The 24,058-nt window shown below is 43.9% G+C and overlaps 1 protein-coding gene across 2 annotated transcripts in view; it reads right to left on the bottom strand.

Moving 5' to 3' along the window:
• The window catches only part of ARHGAP35 (Rho GTPase activating protein 35), a 120,219-nt gene that overhangs the window by 69,619 nt on the left and 26,542 nt on the right, over nucleotides 1-24,058 (bottom strand). For both annotated transcript variants that reach the window (XM_027037889.2, XM_053210497.1), the window contains exon 2: nucleotides 2,745-6,621. In XM_027037889.2, coding sequence (XP_026893690.1) covers nucleotides 2,745-6,428 — 3,684 coding nt within the window. In that variant the 5' untranslated portion in view covers nucleotides 6,429-6,621. The remainder of the gene's footprint in view (nucleotides 1-2,744; nucleotides 6,622-24,058) is intronic.

Genomic DNA, 24,058 nt, shown 5'->3' with positions numbered 1-24,058 from the left:
CACATGAGGAAGGTGCCACTATGTTCTCCCTTTCTGCCGAAGGGATATGGCAGGTGAATCACGCGCCCCAAGTCCCAGTAAGGAAGCGGAGGAGTCGGGATTTGGCTTTAGGCCCTCGATCCCGAGCTCCTAATCACTACACACGCTACACTACCTTCACCGCCCCCAGCGGTGGGATTTCCACTCTGCCTCCACACAGCGCCCCCTGGGCCCACCACCTATTTCCAGTAGTTGTGGAGGTCTCGCTGCCTCCACTGGGAGCCACAGTCTGGGCAAGAAGGATCCGTGCCATTTCCCCAGTGGTGTCTAGCATTCTGGCACCCGGGAGGTACTAACTGTATCTTCCATGACCGACTGGCTCTCCCCGCACGTCAAATAAATACTGTATTGCCGTGTCACGCCAATAAAAATCAGAAGCCAAATCCCCCACGTAGGGGTTGGCTTGGCATTCTCTGTCCTATGGTATCTTGCTTTTCCAGTAAGACAAGTGTCAGTCTGCTTTCTTAAGGCAGCAATTTTAATAGGAGGTTTGCCCGAACGAACGGGGAAGAGAATGAAGGCTGATCTCTGGATTAGGGTGACAAAGCAACTACACTCATTTCAAAGCACCATTTTCCGAGGCAGGAAAAGACAGTTTCACCTTTTACTCACACTTTCCAAAGGATACTCCTGAACTGGCTTCTGGCACGCTATGGCTCTTGGGCCAGAGGTGTCATTTTTATTTGACTTGAAGAGGTGTGGCCCGCATAACTAAGACGGGAAGTTAATCACTTCTTGCATGCTGACCCAGCAACCCAGGGTAAGGAAGTTCTAGGTTAGGAAGTGCTCTTTAAAAACAGGGTCCCCAGCCGTCTTCGGCTGAGCCTAACGTGTGCGCTCTTTAAAGCACGGTCTGTTTGCGAATGTGTCTTAAAAACATTATCTTCAACAAGTGTTAAAAATGTAGTTAGAAGTCAGAAGATCAGTTACAACTCAGTGTGCTATTATGCCACCTTCCTAATCCTAATTCCCAGGTGTGCAAACACCCCCACAAATTAAGACTGCCAGCATTCAGATAAGCTATTCTGGTAACAGTCTTCATCAGGAGTGGAGGAGGAAGAGAAGAAAGTCAAAACGTTAAAATGTTTGGATTCCAGGATCATTAAACAGGAGAGCTTTGAGGAAATACTGGGAGGCAGGTGAGGCTAACTTCAGACTTCATAAATACGAAAGGTTTTCAATGGGTCTGCCCATTACTAACCCTTGGAGGACAAAATACTGAAGGCAGATGAAGGAATCCAAGAGAAAAAACAAGGGGAAATCAAATAGGAGAATGCCTATGATATTTATTAATGTTCAGTTCGGGGCGGGCGGGGGGGGGGGGGGAGGACAGAACACACAACAATGCTGCCCTGCCCTTTCTAAAATTACACAGGTGAGGAAATTCTGGAAACTCCAGCCAATGGTGACTGGGAACCACTGTGTATGCTATGAGGGAACACAAAGTAAAGGTGCGCTCCCTGTGAGGGCCATGGAACCATGTTCCTCCACCTGCAAGGGCCCTCCTAACCAGTAAGAGCTGCAGAACTAGCCTCCGGGTGGTACTTACTTTACAACAGAATTGTCAACTCTAGATCCTTCTGATTTGGTACGTCTTGTAATAACGTAAGTTTTTGGCATCCTTTCTTCCAAAGTTCCCTGAAATGTTTTCAGACAAGTGACTTTGTTCTCTGCTGCTTCACGGTAGGGAGAGGAGGAAAAGCTTTCAATGCAGAGAAATCCTCATTCTGTATGTCGCAAGGCTGGTCGTGGGCTAGCATATAACACACTTTTATTGTCCTGTCTCACCAAGATGTCTTTCTTTGAAAAAACAGAGGGTTTCCCTCTGCTCTAAATGGGGGGGAAAAAAAGAAAAATCTGGGAAATACCTTTTCTATCTCAAATCTTAAGCCCAAGGGGACAGGGCACTCTACTCTGTAAACCACAATTTGAAACAAGATAAAGAGGATTCACCTGCTGCTGTTTCCTCTCCATCTGATGGCAGGCCTGACACTCATAACACACGCGGTTTACTTTCTTTCTCTTCTCCCCATCCTGCTTTGGTCCCTAAATAAAACCTGAAGCCGTCACAGCAACTCACTTAAAATAATGCAGCTGGAGGGCACTCCAATCTCACAAATATGGGACAGGTTTATAACTCACAGTGGCAAGTTACTTCTTACTTTTCACTTACGTAAAGACCCTTCACTCATTCGCATATGCAAACAAAATAATCATCCAATTCTTCCTAATCTAAGATGCAGCAACCTTACGGGTCAGTGAGGGGAAAAAGGAGCTTTTAAGAGGCATATGGATGAAATGTTTGTCTAGCAGTCAGAGACTGAGCATGCAATTTTAGATTCTGGTGTTCACATAAAGGAAGAGCAAGCATATCGTCACTGGCTTGGCTACCTGTCAGGACACCGACAAGTTCTACACGATCTGCTCATTTTGGAATTACCTAACTCTTATTCTGGACAAAGACAACTCAAACTCAGGCTGTCTATCCAAGGTCCTTACTATTCCAGAGCTGCCAGTGGTAGCAATCTGAGACACTGCCTACTTTTTTATACCAAGTCAGAGAGTAAATGCACACACCGACCAATTTTTTTTTTAACCAGAATAAGCTGTCCTTGAAAAATCATCATCATCGTCATCAACAGTCAGCTCTCACCCAGACACTGTGCAAGCCACTCCTATGATTCATTCCTAAACTGGTGTCTTACCTTAGTGTTCCTCCGTAGACTGCGAAGAATATTCCTCCTCCTTGGGTCTTCGTCTGTTTCATATGGAATGACGGCATTGTCCCCTTTATAACCTTGAGATGCCTGATCCTCCTCTTTTTTCCGAATGGGCCCTAGCTCATCATCGCTCCCCACACTGAAGCTGGTTCGATAACTAGCAAACCTTCCTAGCCGGCTGCATCTCGTCCTGTACAGCACGGGCTTGCTCACGATGGACACCTTGCGGCCTCGCTCTAGAGAGCTGGTGTCCATTTCACTGTCGGAACCGTTGCCACTGCCGTTGGACTGGGCTTTGTTGATATTCCGAATGGTGATGATTTTGCCTTGGGTGCTGTCATGGGGCACTGAATATATGTTTTCTTCTTCGTTCCTTGGCTTGACCACAGCATCCATGGGTTCAGCATAATCAGAAGGATCAAACCCATCTGGAGGCAGCCAGGTGCTAGAAGACACAGACTTCCTCTGCCCATCTCTATGGCCTTGGTCTAAATAAGACAGATCCCCCTTTGTGATTTCAAAATGGACAGGAGGCTTTGGTTTGACTGGTGGAGGTACTTTGTTGTTCAGTTTACTCTCAAAATTGCTCATGATGAATGACAGCCCATCATTTCCCTCCAGTTCCATAGAGAGCTTAGAATGGTCTTTGGACAGAGAGGGCAGTGACGTGTCTTCTCGAAACAAGCTATAAGAAGGGGGCTCGATATCCTCTTCTGAATCCTGCAGGTTGGAGTTGCAGAGTGGAGAGCCCGCTCGGGGGGAGTTAAACACCTCTTCCGTGGTGCTACAGGCCTCGGCAGCGTTATCATACATATGAGTAGCCTCGATTATGTTCTTTTTATCCACCACATCCTTAAAAAATGGGTGGAAGATCTCAAGTTTGTGCTGGGGTTGGCTACAAGGGATGCTTGTGAACCTCCCGTCAATCTCTTGAGCAATCTCCTCCCCTTCGGTCAGCTGTTCCCGACTTAAGTCATTGTCCAGGACATCTACAGCGCCATCAGTGAGTGCGACCAACTGAATGGGGATAATATCCTGCACTTCACAAAGAAAGGCACGTAACATAGCCAAGGAGGCCTTACGTTTGGCTGAATAAAAAACAATGTACCCATGGACCAACCGGCTTTTTCTGATGCTAAATGAGGAATGGTATGAAAGAATAGACAGCTCAATGCGCTTCTTGTGGAGTCCGATCGGTAGTTCAAGTAAAACAGAGTTGTTGCTTCCACAATGGGAAGACTTACAGGTCTGGGACTGAAGGACAGGATAGAGTATGTCATCTGCACTGAAAGGATCTCCACACATCAGACACATGACAATTCGCAGGTCAACGTCAGCCAGATCTTTGATGCTAGCAGTAGAACTGACCAGGTTTAAGTTACGCTTGGAGTCCAGGAGTCCCTTCAAAACTTGACTGATTTGCTTTTCATTAATGTTGCGTCCATAACCAATGCCAGCAGAAGCAGGGTCGAGAAAGACACACTGAAGTTTGCTAGCAATCTGCTGACCTTGTTGTATTAGGCTATGCAGGGTCTCTCCACTGGTGTCTCCTCTCTTGTTAACTAAGATCAACGTCAGGGGAAGATGGGCTAAATGGTTATCTCGCCTGCCAAGTGTGGACTCTCTACTCTTCTCTATACTCTCCACCACATAGGATAGAGATTCCTTTGAATTGTAAAGGCAGAGGCAGCCGTGGGGCTGAAATGTTGGCGTTTGGAAAGAGTTCACAGGAAGCCTGACATTCCCTTCTATCGGCCTCAGGGAAAGCTCATACATTTTACCATCTATCACATACTTATCATCATTTGTACAGAGAGCTCGAATCTCATTGGCCAACTCACGTGCGAGGCCATCTTTGCCTAAGATAACCAAGTTGATCCTATCAATGTTGGGGTCAGACAGTGAATTTTTCTGATTCCGGTCAGATGGTCGGATAAACCGAGAACTAATCAAGTGCTCGATCTTAGCATCCACACAAGCTGGGCAGCTAGGGCACGTTTCCTTGGTTGGGTGATACACAAAATGAATGTGCTTCAGGATAAGGGCATCACGCTCTGCTTGGAGCTTCTGTAATGCTTTAAATCGCTGTTCCTCCCCCAGAACATCCTGAATGACACCCATCTTCTCCTTGCTGGGCTTAGCATCCAGCTCCAGCTCATAAAACAACTCTGAATATTCCAAAAGCAGCTCCTGAAACTCTTCCTTTGCTCTGTCTATAATTTGCTTTTGGTGTTTGCCATAAATATCCATGTATACGGATTCTTCCAGCCACTGGTAGAAATCTTCATTCATAATAAAACTACGGGCCTCTTCCCAAGGCTTTCCGGGAGTTATGAAGGGAGAGGTCTCCAGGTTTTCTTTAAATGCCCTTCTCATCTCAGCTCTTTTCCTCTCGTTCCGCAGCTTCTCTAAGTGGGCCTCGTACAGCTGCTCGGCAGGGACGGTATCCATCAAGTCAAAGGGAATCCGCTCATTCTCCATGTTGTCAATGTGGCTGGTGGCATCCCACGGTGTCTCTTCGAGCACAACAAACCACTTCAGGAATTCTGGCTTGGTCTCCAAGAGCTTTTTGGTTTTGATGCAGCTTAGGTGGTCTATTTCATCTAAATTGGGTATAAGAGCTTCAAAGGCTAACGGCAGGGCTGCGAGGTACAGCTTTCTCCTGCGCTCAATGTGCTCGTGCTTGAGGCGGTGGATGTGCTGGAGAAACAGCTTCTTGGCTTTCTGAGTACCTTCCAGGTAGACATAGTCCTGGTACTCAGGAGAGGCCTGCATCTTTCGGCTGACACTCGGCCAATTCTCGTTGTGGTTTTTGACAATGCGACTCACCAGCCACTCATACTTGTCTTTTGCTGTAGCTATCTGCTGACTCTGCTGCTTGAGAGCTTCAAAATAAGGAATGATTTTTGTCTTTCCCCGACTTTTATCAATGAGTTGCACTAAGGTGCTGAAAGCCAAGTCCACGTTTACGTTGGATCTTGCTGAGGTCTCCACAACCTGGAGGTTCTTTTTGCTTAAGGCAAAAGTATGTGCATCTCTAATGTACCGCTCAACGCCCTCATCACACTTAGTCAGGACCACCACTATGGGCTTTTTTGTTTTTGCAAGCTGATTGTAGAGATTGGACACAAACTTGAGCTGGTCATCAAAGTTCCTATTCATGCCCCTGCTAACGTCAATACCAAGAAGAAAACCATCAATCAGCAGCTTTCCATCTGGCATTTGTTTCTGCTCAAAGTCCTGCTCCAGCCCCAGCTGGTCAGTGCAAAAGTACATGAGTTTTTCAGCTGATGCGAGCTTGGTTGCAGCAGCTCTCTTGATATAGGGCTGCAGGGCCGTGCTTCGATGAGGTTGAAAAGTCTGATCATCGATGAACTCAGTCTGCTCCACAATGTGCATCTTACATTCCACACAATCCTCCAGGGAACGGCTAACTTCTCCCCAGTAGAGAAAGTGGTCATTATTGACCACTCGTCCGCCAAAGTCACTGGTGCTGAGGACAGAGGTATGGTCCAAGTGAAACTCATCAGCACTCGGGCGCACGAAGCGGTTGCACAGGCAAGACTTCCCAATGCCGCACTGGCCCTTCTCCTTCTCGGTCCCAGACAATCCCACCACACTGATGTTGTAGGTGGGAATGCGGACATCTTGCTTTCTTGCCATCATCATCGTCGACACATCCTGCCACAATCGGCCACTTCCAAGATCAGATTAGTGTTTTCCAGTGGACCTGATGGTTTCCCCACATTATCAGTGGGGGCCGGCTGCCCACGAGGTGAAAGTGTCAGGTCCCATAGTGTTTGTACACCAGCACGAGGTCAGTTTTCACCACTTCTCATCGCCAGGTAGTAAACATTTCTTCCTAGACGGGGGCGGGAGGAGAAAGAAAACCCATCAGCACCATAATTTTGGAACCTGATTTTAGTCGCTGAACTATAGCAAAAATCAATGTTCTCGTTCAACAAATACGTAAACACTAAATGTGCCCCGCCTCACGCTGAGTGAAGATGTAAGAGTAAGACTGACATCTATGTGCTCTCAATACCTCTAACAGAGGAAGACATACGAGTAAGCAGTTGTGCTGAGTGCTAAAACAAGAGTTTGAGGGCTTCTTGGAAACATGGCTGATACCAGGGTTAGAGTAGAGTTAGTACAAGAAGAGCCTGGAACATCCTATTGTGCAGGAAAGGAAGTGCTTGAAAAAATGACAGGGCACCTCACAGACACAGGAGCCCACTTGAAGGGGATCCCACTGGTCAAATCTGAAACAATTTGAGCACCAAAATAATTAAAGGCAGTAATGGATTATAACCCACTGCCAAAAACAGAAACCTGAGTTCATACTACTGGATCAGACAAGAATCATCACTTGATACCCCATCTAGGGGGAAGATTTTGATGAGACTCAGGATATCTGCACAGACCTGAGGTACCTCCTGATATGCTACTTATCAGCTGCAGAGGGAAGAGGTACCAAAAACCACTAATTATACAGTAAAGAAACTGCCTTAACACTTTGTTAAAAATTTTTTTTAATCTTTATTTATTTTTGAAAGAGAGACAGAGTGCAAGTGGGGAAGGAACAGAGAGAGAGAGGGAGACACAGAATCCGAAGCAGGTCCCAGGCTCCGGGCTGTCAGCACAGAATCCAACGCGGGGCTTGAACTAATGAACTGCGAGTCGGACGCTTAACCAACTGAGCCACCCAGGTACCCTGGGTTAACACTTTGGGTAATGAAAATTATCACCACCAAAGAGGGACAGAAGGACATCATGGGCCTCCAGATGTGGTACCCCCAAGAGGACACATTACTAAGCGGTGTGATGACCTAGAATGTATTCCCTCAACCGAATCACAAGGAAACATCAGATAAACAAAAACGAGCGAGATTCTATTATGGGGGTTGGGCGGGGGGATGTAGTGCACACTCTATACTTCTCAAAAAGTATCCATGTCATAAAAGACAAAGAATGGCTATGTAAACATTCTAGATCAAGAGAAGCTAAAGAGACATCATAACTAAATGCAACTGTTTGAACCTAGAATGGATTCTGCACCAGAATGGGAAATACAGGACATTATTAAGTCATTTAACAACACTGGACTCTGAACGGAATATTACATAGAAGTATTTGATCGATGTAAATTTAGGAAGGTAACTACCATGTAAGCGAATAGGCCTACTCTTATAAAATACACACTGAAGTATTTGGGGGGAAAAGACCATAATGTGTGTGACTGGTCCAGAAAAAAATATGTATATACGTTGAAAGAAAGAATGCGCATGCGGTAAAATGTTAACAACAGGTAAATCTGGATAAGACATTCCTTTGTGCCATTTTAATTTTTTTGCAACTTTCTATAAATTTGTGATTGTTTCCAAATAAAAAGCATTTTTAAAAAGGTGTGAATATTGGGTGGTTTCCCTGACGAGAACAGAATAAGCTTTGTGAGGACAAGGTCCACCCCTTCTCGTTTACTTCTGTATCCTCAGCCTATGACACGGTGCTTGACACGAAGATTTACTGAAGGAATGAGTCAGGGAATGACTATGAGGGCATATTACACCCAGTGTTTTGATTGAGGAAGGCCTTTCTGGAGGAAGTTCCACCTCAGGAGAAACCTGAAGGAGGTGAAAGAAACACGGAGACTCGTCTCTGCAGAAAAAGGCACGGCCCCTCGAGTGTGTGTGGGGAGCAGATGGGTGAGATGCATTAGAAGCAGAAATCAGATTAAACCTCTTTCAAAGAGTCTGCAGTCTTTCCCGAAGGCTATGGGGAACCACAGAACGTGGCTGAAAAGTGGCACCTTAAAGGACCTAAAGTAGGAAGAGGTGAAGTAATGAAACGTTATGATAGTATCTTACGATGTCTTTAGCAACCTCCTGGTTAACAGAAATCAAATACGTAGGCCTCGGCTGTCTCCACATAAATGGTCTTCTGGCTACTACTGCTTATACTGCACTGCCGTCTACTCACACGTGCAAATATGACCACGCGACGGCTGAACACGTAGCCAAATGAACAGTCTCCTGAGATAACTCAGTCTAAAATAAAGAGAACAGGGGCGCCTGGGTGGCTCGGTCGGTTAAGCGGCCAACTTCGGCTCAGGTCACGATCTCGAGGTCCATGAGTTCGAGCCCCGCATCGGGCTCTGTGCTGACAGCTCGGAGCCCGGAGCCTGTTTCAGATTCTGTGTCTCCCTCTCTCTCTGACCCTCCCCCGTTCATGCTCTGTCTCTCTCTGTCTCAAAAATAAATAAACGTTAAAAAAAATAATAATAAATAAATAAAATAAAATAAAACAAAATAAAATAAAATAAAGAGAACAATTTTCTTTTGAATCTCGGTCATGGCTGGTAGGAACCCAGCATCTCCACAACCTGAATATATTTTTGTGAGCCCTTCTCCTAAGAGATGCCACGGGAAGTCACATCACCATACTTTATTCTAAGAAGAGGGGGTGATGAATGAGAGAGGAAAGTTGTCCCCTATGATGATAACCTCAAAAGGTCACAGACCTTTCCCAAACATCCCTTATCTTCCCTCGATAACCGAGAAAGCCAAACCCTCCGTGGAAACAAAACGTGCCTACGTGTGGTATGTAAAAATGATTTGACCATTGTCAAGACGGAAATCTCGATGATTATAAGCAATCACCTCCAGATAACCTAATGGCATGCTCCTAAAGAAGCCAAGGTCCAGATTTCAGCAGAAACAAGCAGACATCCATGTGAAAGATGGATCCCCATCCTCCACTTCCCCAGGCAACTGCTTCCTTAGGTAAAATTGTAAGATGTTTACACACATCCTCTGAAATACCCAAATAGCAAAGATTCATACGAAATCACATACGAAAATAAGCTTTTGCTTATTACTTGTAGTACACATATACACAATTTTGTTTCCACCTCTCGGAAGACTCAGGTTTGACAGAGCCTCAGATAGGAATGCTGATGAAAGTGTAAGTCAGGGGTGCTCCTGTCACAGAGCCCTTCTCCGTCAATTCCCCATCCCAGAGTCTGGCAGGACTCAAGGCCACCTACTTGATCAATCCTGAAATGCAACTTGGTGACGGGGTCCCACTTCAAGTGACTGCTGCACGCAGCTGGCAAATCATCCCCCTTATTCTCTGTAAAGTGGGTCGAATAAGCTCTCTCTTCACAAAAATCCCAGGAAAACAAAACACCAAACCTGCTCTTGAACCTCAAGAAATAGAGACGGCAGCTCAACTTTGAACTAAGCTAAAATGTATTCTCCAAACCTTGTTTGGTCAGTTTCTTCAGCGCATGATATTCTGTGCCGCCCATGCAAGTCAACGTCTCCGCTATCTGAAGGACGCCAAAGACAGAAAGCAACAACTCTCGACTCTCAAGAACGTAGCAACTCATATTTGAAACCCAGAATGCTGCTGACTACACTAAAAAAGCTACCAAACAATGAGAATCAGCTGGCAAAGGAATGGTTAATTTTGGGACACCTGGTAACTTTCCACTTGGTAGAAATCGAATAGGTTCCCCGGTAGAAGCACACTCTTCTTACATGCCTGTCTTTGATGTCTGGATAATGCAGTTTTACTAGTTCCTCAATTGGACTGAATTACACGGTAAACAAAGACTGTTATAAATCTAAGAACGCTGCAAACACTTGGTTTAAAGGAAATAACTCGAAGTGCTTGGTCACAAACATGTTCAACTTTTCTAAGAGGTGGATTAAAAAAAATTAGCTGAGTCACTAAATTTAATGATCTTAAGGCCACAAAGAAAGAGAAAGTAGAAGATGGGGCATGTCCGAGACTTTGCAATATCTTTAGTTTACATCTGATAGGAACCGGTGTTCTTAGTGGGCCACCAACTCCTCAAACGGCAAAATCCAAATGTCCATTCTAATAATTTGCCAATATTAGTCCTTTGAAAACTGAAGAGTTACAGCAGAGGGGGAGAAAGTATTCTTTAAACTGAAACGACTTCTATCTTCAAGCTTTAGACAGCTAGTTGTATTAGAAAAACTAAACCCTAATATTTAGTAGTTTTACACCACAAGTCAACTCCTTCAAAAAGGAAAATACTTCAGGGGCACCTGGGTGGCTCAGTCGGTCGGGCGTCCGACTTCAGTGCAGGTCGTGATCTCACGGTCTGTGAGTTTGAGCCCCGCATCGGGCTCTGTGCTGACAGCTCAGAGCCTGGAGCCTGCTTCAGATTCTGTGTGTCTCTCTCTAACCCTCTCCTGCTCATGCTCTGCCTCTCTCAATCTCAAAAATGAATAAATGTTAAAGAAAATTTTTTTTCAAAAAGTAAAATACTTCAGGAACATCTTCAGTTTTTGTTACAAATATATGCAGCACTACAACATAATGCAAACAACTGAGAGCTCTTTCAGAACCAGCCACCAGACTTCCGGAGTTATTTACTTGACTTGTTTAACCACTATACCAGCTCCCCAAACAGTGTCTCAACTGGAAGGTAGGGGGGTGTTTTCTTTTTTAACACCTCTGCAAAACTTAGGGCAAGAAGTGGCAACATTCCCAAGATAGTACACATTTCAAAGGACACAGAAATGCCACTGTGATCCAGCATTACCGTGACTGCTAAAGTTCATACTGTCAACAGCTCCATCAGCATGCGTCCCCCCCACCTCCTGTCTTACCCCCAAGAGGAAATGTTTCTGGGCTCTGTGATCTGGAATGTCCCCTAAGACACAGATCCACCACTATTACCCATAACCAAAACTACTGTCTCTATCTCTGAGAATAGTCAAATTCTGAAGATGCGTTTGGTTTCAAACAACCACGTATAGAATACCACACCAAACTAACAATACTATAATATTATACGGTAATTATATAATATTACACAGTAATAAAGTAAAGAAATAATTTCATAGGGAGTTGCTAGCAAAAAGGAAGTAAAATACTTGGTACTATAATTTTTCTTAATCCCAACAGAGGAAGGGAATGGAAATATGCATTGTAACTAACAAAGCAAAGAGCATTTTCTAAACCTCATACTTCTCACCACCTTAAATTTCTGAATAAGCTTTCAAAGCTATGAATACCATCAGCAGCTGGTTAAAAGATCTGCATTAAGTAGATAAAAGACTCTTATCTATGGGAGAGAGGAAATGCAAAAGGGGGGATCTAACTGGAAAACATTTTTCTTGTGAGAGAGACCCCAAAAGGAGAATTTTCTAGAGGAACAGATTTTCCAAATGAACCAGGAAGGATGGAATATAAAAGCTCCAGTAAGAAGAAAACACAACTCTATGGTCTACTGAACCACCAAACTTAAACAAGATGGTCTTTTTTTAAAAGAAAAAATTTTTAATTATTTATTTTTGAGAGAGAGTGAGAGAGAGAGAGGTAAAGAGAGACAAAACATGAACAGAGGAGGGGCAGAGAGAGAGAGGGAGACAGAGAATCTGAAGCAGGCTCCAGGCTCTGAGCTGTCAGCACAGAGCCTAACGTGGGGCTCAAACTCATGAACCATGAGATCATGACCTGAGCCAAAGTCAGACATTCAACCGAATGAGCCACCAGGTGCCCCACAAGATGGTCTTTCAATGAGAGAATCAATTCACACCTGTCGGAATGGCTAAAATCAAAAACACAAGAAACCAGTGTTAGCAAGGATGTGGAGAAAAAGAAACCCTCTTATACAGTTAGTGGGAATGCAAACTGGTATAGCTACTGTGGAAAACAGTATGGAGGTTCTTCAAAAAATTAAAAATGGAACTACTCTATAATCTAGGAATCACACTACTGGACACTTACTGAAAAACACAAAAACACTAATTCAAGGGATACATGCACCCCATGTTTATCACAGCATTATTAACAATAGCCAAATTATGGAAACAGCCCAAGTGTCCATCAATAGATGAATGAATAAAGAAGATGTGGTATAAACATATAATGGAATATTATTTAGTCATAAAAGAGAATGAAATTTTCCATTTGCAACAACATGGATAGAGCTATAATGCTAAGCGAAATAAGTCAGAGAAAGACAAACACCACATGATCTCACTCATGTAGAATTTAAGAAACAAAAGAGCAAAGGAAAAAAGAGAGAGAGAGAAACCAAGAAACAGACTCTAACTAGAGAACAAACTGAAAATTACCAGAAAGGAAGTGGGGGGTGGGGGACAGGGGAAATAGGGGATAGGGATTAAGGAATACATACAGGGGCGCCTGGGCGGCTCAGTGGGTTAAGCGTCGGGCTTTGGCTTGGGTCATGATCTCGTGGTTGGGGAGTTGGAGCCCCATGTCGGGCTCTGTGCTGACAGCTCAGAGCCTGGAGCCTGCTTTGGATTCTGTGTCTCCCTTTCTCTCTGCCCCTCCCCCACTCACGCTTGTGCGTTCTCTCTCTCTCTCTCTCTCTCTCTCTCTCAAAAATAAACATTAAAAAATTTTTAATAAAAAAATAAATAAAATAAAGTTTATTTAAAAAAAGAGTACATATGTATCATGATAAAATAAGATAAAATGATTTAGAAACAAGATAGTCTTTAAAAACCCAAAGGTTTCCATTTTTATATTAATAAATGTAGAGTGACTTTTCTGAAGGTTTTTGTTTTTCCTTTAAAAACTTTACATAACTCACAGAAGAAAAGTGAGAAGTGAAGTTCAAGGTCCTCATTCAACCAATTCAATTATCTGTGAAATCCAGATAAACTTACAGAACCTTAAAGTTAGAGATGTGCACAAATGATGTGACAGGGTTATTCAGCTATACATAGGAATTATAACCTTTATGAACCTGACTGACAGAGGGAGCCTTCGTTTCCTCTGTTGAGTTTTGTTGGAATGTGAAGCAATACCCTTAATTCTGCTCATCTCTTTACCACATGAAGAGTGTCGTAGGAAATGACTACATCAAACTCAACAAGCACAAAACAGCCTCCGATACTGAATAAAAGAGAAAGGTAGCCACTTGATGGCCCCAGTGACAGCAGCTAAAGTCTCTCCTCCTTCTTTCACAATATTTCAGATGGGTTCACCATTTTTCTATTACTCTATAGTCTCTAATCTTTAGACCTGAGAACTGAATCAATCAAATAAATCGCTTGTTTAGAAAGCTAAGACAATGTGAAGAAACAAAGAAGAAATGGGGCACTGTCCTTGCTGATGAGAATCTTCTAATTTACTTCACATATAATATTTTACTTAGAAAAACAAAAACAAAAACTTAACCACAAGACAAAAAAGGGCACAGACCATTTCCTGGGATCCAGAGGAAGAGGAGATCATTCAGATCTCGAGGGGTCAGAGCAGAAGTGAAATTTGAATTGGTACACAAAAGACTGGCAGGGCTTGGAGGGATGACCCAGGCATTCTAAAGACGTGAAAGGGCAAGAATAATGGTGACCAAAACGGAAAAGCACCGGACACGTTTTGGGACAGACTGACTGGAACAGTGTTCATGGGCGGTAGAAAGCGAGAAGGGCAGCAAGGACTCAGACTATGAACAGACTATTTTAACTTGTGAGAATCCAATATGACAATCTTTGATCCCACCAACGTTATTTATTATTGGGAACACTACTACTTTAAACTCCTCGTCTGACAAACTAACACCGTCTAAGGAGTTGATCAGTCTAAGGAGCTGATCTCCTAACTTGAAAGAAAGCTCCATTTGAATATGGCAAATTCTATTTCTATTCAGTTTAACGCAAATTAAAATAATAAAATGGGGAAGGGGGCAGAAAATATAGATTTACAAAGGCAGCAAAGAGGAAATATTTGCCCAGAAGAGTACTGGAGGTTGCCCCACTACTACAGGCTACACACACCTACTTCTGTTTAATGTAGGAGGGAGGATTTCCTCATAACCACGGAATCTCACTACATCCCCAGGGCTCTGGCTACAGGAAATCTCTGAAATGGGTCATCTGGATCTTTGGAAAGACTGATTTAAGTGTTTAACCATCTGGTCTTGAAACATGTAATCTCATGCAACAGACGGGCTATTCTTGGACACTGGGTATGTACCGGCATTCAGCTCTCACTATGCCCTATGCAAACTCAATGGACAGCACTCTCCAGAGGGCCCAGTGAGAAAAACCAAAAGCAGTTTTAAAGCACTGGTATCTTAGATGTCTGTTTGTAAAACAATGTGGCCTAAAGTTAATTTTTAAAAGAGCAGCTATGAAAGATTCTCTTCCATTCCATTTGTAATTTTGGCAAATGTCTCTTCCTGCTCCTCTCGATTCATTTTCTCCCCAAGCCCTAGTAAAGAAAGTTACCTCTAAATTCCAGGGTAGGGGCACCTGACTAACTCAGTCGGCAGAGCACGTGACCCTCGATCACGTTGAGGTTGTTGAGTTTGAGCCCCGCGTTGGGTGTAGAGATTACTTTAAAAAATATACATATATATCACATCAAATCAAATCTGAATTCCAGGGTAAAAAAACTATGCCACTATCTTACCATCCTTGCCAGCCCGCACTGAAGAAACCAACCAGCCCATTTTTCACCCTGACACAGTTCTCATGCTCTGAGGTGTGCAGAACTCTATGTGCAGGTCCCAAAGAAATAAAATTTCTAAGGCAAACTATTCACAGGATGAAATCAACTTCCCCTGATGAATGAAAGGGGCTGCTTTCAGCAGAAGCACTTCCTTAAACTTTATCCTCAGCAGGTTTCTACCAGGTAGCTCTAGAGTTCTAATCAAGCTATCTGATCAAAGCAACTATAAACAAAGACAAAACCAAAGGCTGAGAAATCTTTTTCACTGATGCAGCAGGATTTCCCTGGGTTACCTATACCAAGAACAACAACAACAACAAAACAGGATTTCTCGATAAGCTGTAAAAATATTCCAAGCCAAAGGAAACTCAAAACCAAGGCCAATGCAGTCCAATAAGTCTTAGGATCACAGCCTACTTACCATTAAATGCACTGAGCTGAGATTCTTAGGAAACCAAGGAACAAAAACACAGCCAAGTCTTACCTTTGAATTTCCTGGTATTCAGATCAATTCTACACTTTTTGAAATGGTCAAGAAAACCTGTATTATTATTTCAGCAGTTGCTTCTGAGCACTTACGATTTAATCTATTCCAGTGTTTTTGTTTTTGCTTTAAACTAGAAAAATTTTGTAAATGATCCTCTCCATAAACATTTCTCTGAATGTGTGAGAATGGAGGCACCATCCAGCCAAATGTGCCTTGCCAACAGAGGACAATGCTAAAGAAACAGGCATTTCTGTCAAATGGGGGAAAACAGGTCAGCTTATTTTCAAGTCCAACAGTAAGCCTCGTTATTCTATTCCCCTGATGGCATTCTAAGAGGACGTGAGGATTTCAGCCCATTATTTCTAATTATTCTTCACTCCTTGTTTGAATTAGTCTATAAATTGTCAGTCGTAAAACAGGCTACTGTAAGTAATAAAAGCCAGGCCACATGCATAAACTTTTAAAAAAAGAATGGTTTTATTTTACCTAAAGCACCTGTACTGAAGATAAGGACAAGGGTCACAAAGAGACAGAAGCAACAGAATCAACTTCTATATCTGAATCGTTCCTTTGGAACAATTTGGATCCACAGATTAAAGAACCAACTTAGGATCACACCAGCAAAATCCATCTTTTCTACTTTTTTTTTCTACTTTTCTACTTTTTCTACTTCTCTACTTGCCGGTCTCCACATTTACTTACACATTTGCCTTATTTCAAATGAAGCTAAAAACAGATGTCTGAGAGAGATGAAAAAAATTAACACGTGCAAGAAAAAACATGCAAAAGGGCCTGGAATCAGCCCAAAATTGTGTCCTAAGCTCAATTAATCATATTTGAAGATCTGCTACATTGAGGTGTGTATCCCTGTCTTCTCGAAGAGATGAATATTTGAGTTAATACGTGTAAAGCAAACTGGATTTTCTGAATGAAACGATGTTACACGTTGGCACTATTAACAAAAAGTTATTACGGAAAACATTATTTCCTGTTCAAGCATTTATCACCTCAATATCTGAAAAGCGTACTTCAGGTCCCTACTTTGAGGCTAGGAAAGGGGATATGGTGGGAAAAGGGTACAAGTGAAGCTTCTGTTTTATTCCTTGACTTGGGTTGCTTACGCGGGAAGTCATTTCGCAATTGTTCACACTGTGCAGGCTTTACACGCTTCTCTGTCCACTTCTGTAAAAGCACACAATCAGAGAAGTGAAGTGGCACGGGCACCTCACACGGCTAGCAGGTCGAGCCGGCCCTGTACTGAAACAACCCTGTGCTCAACCAACACGAGCAAGCACTGCAATACTCGCCCCCTTCTGCACGAGGCCTCCGCCCGGGATCATGTCAAACAGGTGACTCTAATCCTCACGGGAGCCAGCGAGAAGTGTTGAGAAGCAGGGCCCTGGAGAGCCCTGGATGTAACCGGCAGTTCTTGAGGGCTGTGCAGAAGGCTGAACGGGTGGCACAACAGACCTTCCAGCCTTAAAACAGAACAACTCAATTTGATCTGTTTTATATGTTGGGATCCCACGTAAAACAATTGTTTTTGATTTTGTTTTAATGTTTATTTACTTTTGAGAGACAGAGAGAGAGACAGAGGTGCAAGTGGGGGATGAGCAGGGAGAGAGGGAGACACAGAATCTGAAGCAGGCTCCAGGCTCGGAGCTGTTCAGCACAGAGCCCGACGCGGGGCTCGAACCCACGGACCATGAGATCATGACCTGAGCTGAAGTCAGACACTCAACTGACTGAGCCACCCAGACGCCCCCATAAAACAAACTTTTTAAAAGTTCTATGGGTTTTTTTTTTTTAAGAATAATTTAAAAAAATGTTTTATTTATTTGATAGAGAAAGCACGAGTGGGGGATGGGCAGAGAGAGTGGGGGAGAGAAAGAGTCCCAAGCAGCCTCTGCACTGTCAGCATGGAGCCCCGATGCAGAGCTCAAACTCACAAACCGTGAGATCATGACCTGAGCCAAAGATGGATGCTTAACCAACTGGGCCACCCCGATGCCCCTCTCTATGGGTTTTTTTAAAAGCTCAAACAACTTCATGGTTTGAAAAGCCATTTAATGATCAGACATTTGGTGGTCTGATTCCCAAGATTTTGCCAAGAGACAAGAGAGTCAAAAAGAGCCTCCTGATCCAGCCCCCCAACCCCTTCTTTTCTTCCTCTCATTCAGGAAACTCATCCCGATTAGTGACTACTGAGATCAAGGAAAAAGAAACAACTCAGTTAGAAATGGAACTCGTCCAGAATCCAGGCCTCCTCTGGCAATGCCCCACTCCTTTGCCCCCCAGGTCCTGTCTTCCTACTGTATCGTGCTGTCCCGGCCAGAGAACTGAGTGGAGGGCCTAAGACATGGACGGCAGGAGAGGTCAGGGGCAGATCCGTGGAGGACACAGTTACACTAAGGAGAGTCTGGACTTCATTCCGAGGAAGCCCCAGGAGGCTGGACAAGAACTGCGTGGTCAGGTCTGGGTCGAAAAGGGGAATTCTGAGAGCAATCCGTACACTCTCATCCTCCCTCCAAATCTGTCTGCTATTTTACCCTCACCCAGTGGGTAAATGCTTCCCGTGTAAAGGCCACTTCGAACCTGGTCATAATAAGCACTGTGAAAAACAACTGCTCACGATGGAAACGCTGACACAGTGGTGGTGTAAGATGCCCCTTTGAAAAGCCTTGTCAGGGCCCAGTCTTTGTAATTTAGCGGTGGCTCACAGGAAGCGCCTGAGAGTCAGATTCTTTCTGACTGTGCTCAAGGCCATAATTTCCTTCCCATACTTAAACCAATGACCCTGTGTCTCACTGTCAAGGGAGTCTGCCAAAGGGAGAGGGCAGATAAATAAGAAGCAAAATCTGAAGAAAACTGGCCACTTTGCAAAAAATTCCTAGGATTCTTCTTGGGATTAACAAATTTAAAAGGACTTCTAGATGAACGGATCTGTTTCTCCAAATGAAAAGCCCCTGGAAGGCAGAGCTGGGGAAATGACAGCCAACTCCTTCAGGTAACAGATGCGGAAGCTGAGGAGGAGAAAGGAAGTAAGTCACATGAGCCGCTGTCAGATCTGTGCTCTAACTAAGCAGGGCCTCTCTCCCACCTCCAGCTCCCACCCCAGAGTGGTTTCCACACACCCCTCTCTCTGCCGTGAGATGGTAAGAGTAATGAAGATCATAAAATCAAAAGGGAAAGGGGGCAAAAAGGAGTGACGTTTGGCCAGTTACCACGTATTACAGCTACTATCTCCGCCCTTCACCACGTGTGTATTTTCACCAGGTTCTGCTACGTGTTCTGTACAGTACCTACCTACCACCCATTACTTCAAGATAAATTTCAAACTATAAAACACGTCCTGTTGGGGAGTCCAAAAATAACTAAGAAAACACTTGTGATCATGTAAGCAACTTACTAAATGGCATTTTCTAAAAAATGCTAGCTACATGATTTTCCCTTAGATAACAGACCAGAATAGTAACTAGTTCCTCCTTATCAACCACCATTCCTTGAAAGTCCTCAGCCAGTAATTTTCATGAAGATCAATGAGTCACCTCTTATCACTACCTCAGCCCTCAGACTTAAGAAGGAAAACAGGTCCAGCCTACCCTTCCATGACAGCTGTCCTACTAGAGGAAATCACCTTGACCTCATGTGTTTTTTTCTGCTGTTCAGGAGACCAGGTCTGAGTTAAAATTCTCAAAAATACACTCACTTTGGGTAACAGCATACCCTTCTCAGTTATATATGCATAGAATGCCTGCCCTATTTCTTCCCGACATAAACCCACTGAGGGTCTAGTGACCTCAATTTCCAGTCTCCAGGTTACACATGATCCTAAGAACATATTGCAGGTACATTCTTTGTAAAGTCTTAACATCAAAGTACAACAAATAGCTACTGCTGATTTCTAACTCACATTAGAAAGAATGGAATAGGAAAGTACACCACCGTTATAAAACCTTATCAACAGACTGATTTTGACTACCCACAGCATCGACTATGTTAAAATCTTAAATGAAAATTGTTATCTCATGGCTAATGTGACTACTACGGTCTGCAGGAGGAAGAGGAGATTCGGTGATGAACAAACATGATTCAACTCAGCTCCTTCACTTCTGCACACATCTCCCCAACTCCTTGGACCGCTCCCCTGCTCCTGCATCCGCTATTTTGACTTTCTGCTCAGAGGAGCCGCTGTGTAAGAGAGCCCATAAAGGGGTTTAATTTTGCTGTCCCTAAAAGGACAATCCCTCTGGCAATCAAACCCCCTCAAGAGTGCAGGTGTCAGCATGTAAATAAACTTCTATAACTTATCTGCACCAAAGTGCCCTATCCAAAACACCAACCCCTCTTTCAGTCTTCTCCAGCAAGGACATTCCAGGGTACACTTGGATGAAGAGATGATCCCCACCTGCCTGAGCCCTTTTGCCCAGTGAAGAATCATACACAGTAAGGTGGGGTTTCTCTCACTCTTGTTTCTTTTCTTCTTCTTCTTCTTCTTCTTCTTCTTCTTCTTCTTCTTCCTCTTCCTCTTCCTCTTCCTCTTCCTCTTCTTTTTGGAAAGGGTGGGCTTGTTTCGTGTTAACTTGTCAGTCCTTGAACTTATATATTCCTCCACTGTCTTATTGGAGTGGGCCGTTGCAAAGACAGCAATTACAATCTATGCATCGTGGCTTGTCAAGTGTTACAAAAGTTCAAAAACTGAGTTCAAAACTGGGCTACTGACTCCATTTTCCATATTGACTATGTAACAGAAAGCCCAACTCAACCAGTTAAATCATGAGCACTAAAAGCCTAGTCAGGAGCAATCAAAAGGCAACTGAGCTTGAAAGCTGTACGTCCACATTCCACACTGTTAAGGTTGCAATGAGCAGATGGCACGGACAGAGCTGGAATGTGTTCAATATAGCCTTCTCACGCCCCTTCTCCATCCCCCCTCCAAAACCCATATTCCTATAAGCGCAAGCCTCACTCTATAATCCAATACAGTAAGGCCAGTGTTGTCTGGAGTCACTAAGTTTTATATATGCTTGCTGCTAATTAAAGACCATTCAATTTGAAGAACTTAATAAAAAGGTCATAAACCTGTATCATTCTACAAGAATGCCAAGAATGGTAAGTAACCAACTAATATTCTTCCAAAGTGACCTTTATTAAGGGCTGCCTCTCCAGCTATGCCAACTAACATGTCAAGAGGCAGAAACATTCCTGTCACAGGCTACTCCCATTTTGAAAAGCAAAGGCAAGTGAAAAGGCCTTCTTCAAGTTACCAAAGCAACTCAAGTGCCTACAGTGAAAAGTACTAGCGCAAACAGTCTGAAAAGTGGCAAAATCAGAGTTTAAAAACCCTGGCACTTACGGTGCCAGCAAATGATTCAGAAGAATTCTGAGAAAGGTAACATTAGCATTTTAGTGGTAGAACATTTGGAGAGTAGCCAAGAGACCTGGACTTTCTCTCTAACTAGGTCATTAAATCTTGCAGGTGGGGAGGGCGGGGGAGGCACACACAGATAGAAACTAGTTAAATGGCATCTCAGAGCCAAGCTATCTTGACAGCTTTCATCCGTCAGCAGGATCACTGGACAATAATGTTCTTCAAGGAGACAGGTAGGTCTCTTGGGGCTAATGACAACCTAAGTGCACACAATTATAATCAGACTGATAACGATCAATCCCTACCGCTGGAATGTACACTCAAACTCAACAGCTGAGAGAGAGAATCTATCTGCTGCCAGGGAAGCTAGATCACCTGGATCCCCACAGCCTCAAGTGTTCCTTCCCACATCTGCTCTTGCTTTCTGCAAACCACACTCTGTAGAACAGCAAATGACCTTTTTGAAGTACATCTCTGATCTTGTCAATCCTCTGCTTACAACCCCTCCGAGCCTCTCTGCCCTTCTACTAAAACCTCAAATTCTTATACATCCCCAAATGTGATCTCATCTCCACCACTGTACCTTTTTCTCACTAGACTCTAGCTACTGTGGCCTTCCTCCAGTTCCCTGGATGCCCCACTTATTTATTCTCATTCAACCATTCAACAAAAAATTACTGAAGTATTTTTATAAATTACCTACAATTGTGCCAGGCACTGTCCTACACACTGGGGATACAGCAATGAACAAAAGAGACAAAGATCCTTGCTCACACTCTACCAAGGGGAAACAGAATCAGAAAACAAAAAAGTGAGGGAGTTAAATAATGTGGGCTCTGGAAGGACCGTTCCAGGCAGAGTAAACCTAACTGCAAAGGCTCTAGGGACGGGTAATAGTTTTCTTTTCACATGTTTCTTGTTAAATTGTTAACTCCAAGATGGGGATCTAATGTCTTTTTTTTCTTAATGTTTATTTATTTTTGAGAGAGAGAGTACACCAGCTGAGGAGGGGCAGAAAGAGAGGAAGAGAGAGGATTTGAAGCAGGCTCTGCACTGTCAATGCGGAACCCGATGCAGGGCTCGAACTCACCAACCGTGAGATCATGACCTGAGCTGAAATTGGATGCATAACCAACTGAGCCACCCAGGTGCCCCTCTATTGTCTTGTCTATTCTGCTCTCCATCCAACCTCAGCACTGAACATAATGCCTGGCTCAGTAATTACCTGCTAAATAAATGGGATAAGTGAATCAGTTTCTATTTTTTTTTTTTTTTAATATTTATCTTTGAGAGAATGCAAGCAGGGGAGGGTCAGGGAGAGCGGGGGACAGACAATCTGAAGCGGGCTTTGCGCCCACAGGCTGACAGCAGCGAGCCTAATGTGGGGCTCGAAGTCACAAACTGCAAGATCATGACCTGAGCCAAAGTCAGACACTCAACCAACTGAGCCACTCAGGTGCCCCAAGTGAATCAGTTTCTAAAGAAAAAAGAAGAAAACCCCACAAAACCCACAAACCAAACCAAAACAATAAACGAACCAGAAAAAAGCCAAAAAGGTGTACCCAAGTAATAAAAGTGTTACCTCAAGTTATCAAAGGTGCCTGCAGAAGTTACAAAGACTTCAAATACACGGTTTACGATTAGAGTGAATTTAGTGCCACTTAAAGAGATATCCTAATAACAACAACGAGTCTGACCAAGGAATCATCCCAGGAAGAGGTAAAAGCATAAAAAGAAAGAGCAAGAACCTTCAAAGATATAAAGTAATCAAGACATTCAAATGATGCAGAAAACCAGAAGTCGTTATTGACTCCAGTGGCCTGCCCCAGCCCACTGCCAGCTATGCCAGTCAAAAAGCTGATCGGATGGATTGTTCCCCCCAACTCCACTATCACGGCCTTCACCGTGCCCTTTGCATCACAAAGCCTGGACTAAGGGCAGTTTCCTCACTGGTCTCTCCCAGGCCAAAGCACTGTGTACTGCGCTCCGTGTTAATTTTAATAGTCTTTGTCACATCTCCACCCCAATTTGACTCCAATCTACCTTTCCAGCCTCTTCCAACTATCCTTCAACAAGAACTCCACACTCCAGATAAACTGTTCCCTGAAAATGCCTTGTACGTTCCTGCTTCCAAACCTCCACACAGGCTGGACCCCTTATCTGGAATCCCATTACACCTCTCCCCTTTCTGAATGCTATCGGTTTAAAATACTGCCTCCTCTTCCCGTCTCCACTATGACATATTCATCATCCCCAAGCAGTCACAGCATTCATTCGGCCACACTTGCGCTTTCTGTGCTTTTCTCTGCATCACCAGAACTGAGAGCCCGCAAACCACATTTCCCAGACCCCTTTCCCAGCTGGCTTCCAGGTAGGTTCTGCCAAAAGCGGGAGACTGGATGTCAGGAAGAGGGAGCCAACACTCTTCCTGCTTCTGGTCTGCCTGCAGCAGCAAGCAACTGTGGGGGGCTGCAGACACCGGCACACAGCACGGGCTCCGCATCCTCAGCCTCCTCAGCCGGGTGCTGGCTCTTGGCTTCCTGCTGAGCCCCGGCAGCAGCGCTCCAGTCGGAGGTTCCAGCCCAAAGGCAGCTGGCTTCCTCACCCTTGGGTAACGACCCCGTCTCCCTTTTGCTTCTCTCCACACGCCATCTTTTCCTCATTTTGCTCCTCCAGGCCTTCCAACACCTCTGGAACGGATCTCTCGCATTTAAATCCCTCTCTGCTTGACACAGCTAGAGTGGAGTTTCCACTTTCCTGACTGGACAATAACTGATAGAACAGCAGATGACGAGGAAATAAAAACAGCAGCATCAACAAAGATGGAAAATGAAATATAAACTGGCCAAAGATGACTACCAATTTTTAAAAATCCCATAGAATGAAATCCTAGAAAATGTCTCCTTAGGTATATTACAATGTACTTTTTGAGTTCTAAAGATTAAGATGCTAGCTTAGCTGCACATTTAGCCAAAC

The sequence above is a fragment of the Acinonyx jubatus genome, chromosome E2 (assembly GCF_027475565.1).
Source record: "Acinonyx jubatus isolate Ajub_Pintada_27869175 chromosome E2, VMU_Ajub_asm_v1.0, whole genome shotgun sequence".
NCBI classification, from domain to species: domain Eukaryota; kingdom Metazoa; phylum Chordata; class Mammalia; order Carnivora; family Felidae; genus Acinonyx; species Acinonyx jubatus.
This window is presented reverse-complemented; position numbering and strand designations above follow the sequence as displayed.